A 5,507-nucleotide genomic window follows, 5' to 3' on the forward strand; every position below is an offset into this window, starting at 1 on the left:
CGGATTTAGAATCAACGCCAGAAAGACGTAAATATATATTTGACGTAAATTAAGTGACGCAATTTCCCTTGATTCGTCAGAGTGCGGGTGCTGCCTTGCCATTCTGTAAAGCACCCACAGACAAAACTGGCTTTGCGATATATATTTTGTTTCTTCATATAAAAAGTGTATTATCTGGCAACATTTGAAGTGGCATTCTATAGAATAAGTCCCGCTTATAATTATTGTTAATTCAAATTTTTACTTTTTAGCGTTATAAACCAAAAGGGTACCGGCTTGACCGCAATAACATTTTGGTCCTGATTGGTCATCTAACCATATGGTGCACCGAAATGGTAATACATATATTTATTACCATTTGAGTGCACCATATGGCTAATTGACCAATAACGACTGATTCAAGGTGACCCGCTAGTTATAGCGGTCAGGAGCGATCCAGTGGTTTCGGCTGTTCTGTCTAATTCGCGAGACCGCTTCGTAATTTGTTTTGGTCGAGATTAGACAGTAATAAAACCGTTATTTTTGATTTGATGACTTTTAGAAAATTATAACAGACATGTCACACAAATTATATCAGCTAATGCTGATAACAATTTTTTTGACATGTCTGTTTTCATTTGCTAACAACGAGTGTAAAATAAATAACGCAAAATGGCTGCGAGCGAATAACCAATGGAGACATAGTGTTGGTGTCGCAGTGAAAAATGAGCTCCTCTTTGCATGTTCTCAAAAGAAAAAGGTCGTAGATGCAGTGTTCCCTCAATACGATGCCATTATGACCCTCGTTTGTAAACACACACACACACACACACACACACACACACACACACACACACACACACACACACACACACACACACACGTTTTCAACATTCTGAAGGTGTAGGTAACATCATAAATTCATTGTAATGAGGACACAAACGTGAGTATTGAAAGCTATCTATTTATCTCGATATAACATTAATGATTCTGAATTCATACACGCTCATCAGTAAGGTTAGGGTTAGGATCAGGGTTAGGGTCCTACACTTCAAGCGTGGGTGTGAGGGAGTGTGAAGGGGAGTGTCATCTTTTCATTTTGAAAGGCGCCACCACCCTCACAATCTCATTATACAAAGTCTGGGACGGCAGTCACACTTCTCACTCCCAGACTGTAGGTCGTCAGCCTCAACTAAAACTTTCTGATTCTTGATTGATTGATTGGTTCTGATTTCAGAATTGCCCCGACGGCCGCCATCTTGCTGCGACAAAACCTTAACCAGGGGAGGTCATTCACCGACAGTGCCACAAGCTACCACTGAGCCAGCAACGAACCTTTGCTAATAAGAATATTTGAAGATAGCACCTGACTTGGATAGACGAGACATCCCTCAGGGACTCCACATGCTGTGCGCTTCCAGGGGCACATCAATCAACTATGTCTGTGTTTGGGAGTGCTAGTTGTTTCCCCTCGCGTGGTGGAACATAGGCAGTGGCTCTCGTAATCCTGGCTGCCTAACCCCATATGAATCGAAGACGAAGAGAGAGTTTCAAGTTTGGAATATTAACACCACAAGAACCGGAAAGAAAGATCGAGTTTCCACTTTGGGATTTAACCACCACAGGAACAAAAGAGAAACAGCGAGTTTTAGATGAAGATGTTCGTGAGAAGAAGATGAGAAATTGAAGACTGATTGGTCGTCTTGACACGATCCAAAAAGACACTTCAGGTATTACGATTGCTCTTGACACTAAAGAAAGTGTTGGATTGGGGGAGGCCCGTGCTGTCGTGTATAGTAAAGTCCTGGACAAATCGTGACAGCCTGCTGCACACTTCTTCCCCTTGGAGCGATCACAAGCAAACATAATTGTGGCTTCAAGTGTCGGCATGGGCACTTTTGTCTGAATAACGCATCACTCGGATTTGACAATCCTGCTACTGCTACTGAACTGCTAATCGCTGGGATTGGACATTGATTCCTGTCAGTGATACTGAAGTGAGTTGACACATGCGGAGTACAGAAACTCTCATTTATATTACACAAAAAGCGATTGTCTGATAAACGTGTCTCTTGTAATAAACAACCGTGCCACTGAAACTGAACTGTGTTGACGAGAGAGGAACATACACGTGATTTTGGTTGTGGAAAGTTATTGTGTGACAGTCCATCGAAAGTTGTTATTAAAGTTATTTTTGTGTGTAGAAAGTTATTTTGTGACATCCAATCCAAAGTGTATATTTAAGGGATTTTTGCGTGTAGAACATTATTTTGCGACATTCCTTCAAACGTGGTTGCAGACAGCTCTCGTGTCGCCATTCCAATGTGCTAACCTAGGATTTTCTGTGCCAAAAACAGGTGACATCTGTCACAATGGGTTCGCTTGGGATCCAAGGACACTACTCCATGCTCGCCATATTCAGTCTCGTCGTCACCTCCATGTCATCAGTGACGACCACCACCACCACCGCCGTCAACATCGCCATCTCCTACAACTACAACGACACCAGCACTCTGGTAGCCATTGACAACAACGACACAGCTACAGACTCCAACTGCACCAAAGATGAGCACATCGGATACCTCATGGCCAGGTTCGGTATCCTCCCCTTGGCCTTCTTGGGAATTCTGGGTAATATAGCCGCGTTCTGGATCTGGCACGCTGAGACCAACTACAACGCCACGACGTTTCTGTTCAAGTACCTGGCGCTGTGCGATATCATGTACCTATCCTTCAACGTCACCTTTGTGTTCCTCATGGACGTGCCGTGCTGTTATTGGTACCACGCCTTCGTCACGCACACACGGAACTTCTCCCAGACCGTGTCTGTCCACACTACCCTCATCGTCGCCATCAGTCGCTGGATGGCAGTCTGCATGCCGCTCAGGGTCCACCGCTTCCTCACGCAGCGTTACGTCATCGACGTCTGCGTCATTCTGGCCGCGTGGTGCTTCGTCATCGAGACGGTGGAGGCTCTGCGAAAGAACGCACTGCCGCCTCACATCGACTCGTCCCAGAACCGCGCCCTGCTGGCGAGTCACGAGGTGTTTGGCTACATCGTGCCCTGGACGCTGCTCCTACTCTTCAGTCTGCACCTGATCTGGATGACCAAGCGGCGGCTCCGTGAGTCTTTTTCTCTCTTTTCTTTTCTTCCTTAATTTGTTTGACCTCTGTTGCATGCAGGCTGATTCAACCCTTACATTTTTGCTCTTTAAGCAAAACGGTAAGGGTTGAATAAGCCTGCATGCAACTGAGTTTTGGGGGGGACCTCAGTAGCATGTAGGCTGCTTCAACCGTCTAATTGATTTTTTTAGTGGGGTGGGGGGGAGCACCCTTCTTCATTGATCTTTTTTGTTAAACTTTTGTTGTAACCACATGTTATACTAATGTTTCTTCTTTGAATATGCCTATACAGGAGAGTCGCACTTCCTGCAGCACGACGCCTCCCTCTCCACCCGACCCGAGGACTCGACCGACGTGCGTCTCCGTCGTCTGACCTTGACCGTGCTGTGCGTGGCCTTCAGCAGCTTCCTGGCCTACCCGATCGGCGTCATCGTGGAGATGGTATCCATGTTCCAGTTCTACAGGACGTGCGAGGGTCACGTGTACTACGACACCCTGGCCACGCTGGGCGGCCTGCTGCAGGTCATCAACGCCGGCATCAACGTCGTCTTCTACTGGGCCTTCATCTCCAGGTTCCGGGAGCTGCTGGCACACCGGTTGCCGCGGTGTGTCAAGGGTGGTGACGACAGCGAGGATGATAATTACACCACGGAGTTCTCAGCGCAGTACTCCACCACGGCGTGACAATCAGCGTCGGCCCGCTCCACGCCGGGTCGCAAGGACAAACATAGATACAGGGACAAGCGGAGGTCTGTGGACTCTAGGATGAATTGACGTGCTCGCGGACAGACTGACTGAGTGGCTGAGTGCTTGGCTTACTAACTGGCAGACTGACTGACTGACTGACTGACTGAGTGGCTGAGTGCTTGGTGTACTGGCTGGCTGACTGACTGACTGACTGGCTGACTGACTAAATGATTGACTGATTATCAGCATCAGCGCGTTGGGTGCCATGGTCGGGGTCGGCCCGCAAAGACAACCACAGATACTGAGACAAGTGTAAGTGTGTGGATTTCAGGATGGATAGAATTGCTGGCAGTCTGATTTAGTTACTTAGTGACTACTTACTGGCTGGATGACAGATTCAGTGACGGATTCGCTGGCTGTGGCTCATTATCTGACGGAATCGAGAAATCACAGATAACAAATAAAATGACTGACACGGAGATGGACGGGCGGACGGACCGACAAAAGGACAGACATACATACAGTTTGGCATGCATGCAAGAAGGCAGTCCGGCAGACAGACAGACATACGACACACACACACACACACACACACACACACACACACACACACACACACACACACACACACATACACACACGCACGCACGCACGCACGCACACACACATACATACGCACGCACGCACGCACGCGCGCACGCACGCACGCACGCACGCACAGACACACACACACACACACACACACACACACACACACACACACACACACACACCCGCACTCACAGCGCCGAATATCATAGAATTTTTGAACGTTCCACTATAGTAGATGTTTTTCTTGATATATTGCATATATTGCTACTTGGATATATTTGTTGAAGCTGTCACGTGATGATCTTAATCGATTTTGTGCGTCATTTGTACATGTCAATAACTGTCATCCATCAATATTTTATTTCATTTATTGTCTTGCCTTTTATTTAATCTAAATTCATATTGATTGTCGTGTGACTGAGCTGCATTACTTCGTTCAACTCCATGTGTATGGTGTTGTATTGTACTGTGTTAGTGTACTGTGTTAGTGTACTGTGTTGTATAATTGTACTGTGTTAGTGTACTGTACGTGTTGTGTCACTGAGCTGTATTACTTGGTTCAACGCCATGTGTATTGTGTTGTATTGTACTGAGTTTACTGTCTTTTATTGTACTGTGTTGTATTGTACTGTGTTGTATTGTACTGTGTTGTATTGTACTGTGTTAGTGTACTGTGCGTGTTATGTTGTACGTGTATTGTGCACAGTTTCTCACTCAGTGTCATGATTCATGCGAACTAACAGCCACTAACAGCCACTAACAGCCACTCTGGCTTCTCGTAGAAGATTAAAGGCACACTCCTTCTCGTGAAAACAGGTTGGCTCGCCATCTTAGATCCGGCCAGGCTATGGGATCAGACTATTCTTATACAAAGTAACGTACCAAAAATCAACACCTCGACAGCTTGTTGTGGTCAGTTGATATGTTTTGATTAATCGATTTGTTAAAAAGCCACTGGTTGCATTTACGAAATAAATTCATCCCAAACAAATACTGACTGACTGACTATTAGGGTTTAACGTCCTCTTAGACCAACTGGTCTATATTGGGAAGTGGGTATTGGTAATACGCTGAAGATATGGTGAGATACTTTGATTCGAACAAGCCCGCTGTGGCTATCTTCTTCG

The 5,507-nt window shown here is 46.1% G+C and overlaps 1 protein-coding gene across 1 annotated transcript; it reads left to right on the forward strand.

The window, feature by feature from the left end:
- The first annotated feature begins 1,171 nt into the window (after nt 1-1,171).
- LOC138946107 (G-protein coupled receptor 35-like) lies at nt 1,172-4,443 on the forward strand. Its single transcript, XM_070317613.1, has 2 exons — nt 1,172-3,102; nt 3,395-4,443. Exons 1-2 carry the CDS (start codon nt 2,352-2,354, stop codon nt 3,784-3,786), a joined length of 1,143 nt encoding a protein of 380 aa, XP_070173714.1. The 5' UTR covers nt 1,172-2,351; the 3' UTR covers nt 3,787-4,443.
- Nucleotides 4,444-5,507: the final 1,064 nt, after the last annotated feature.

This window comes from Littorina saxatilis, linkage group LG13 (genome assembly GCF_037325665.1).
Source record: "Littorina saxatilis isolate snail1 linkage group LG13, US_GU_Lsax_2.0, whole genome shotgun sequence".
NCBI classification, from domain to species: Eukaryota; Metazoa; Mollusca; class Gastropoda; order Littorinimorpha; family Littorinidae; genus Littorina; species Littorina saxatilis.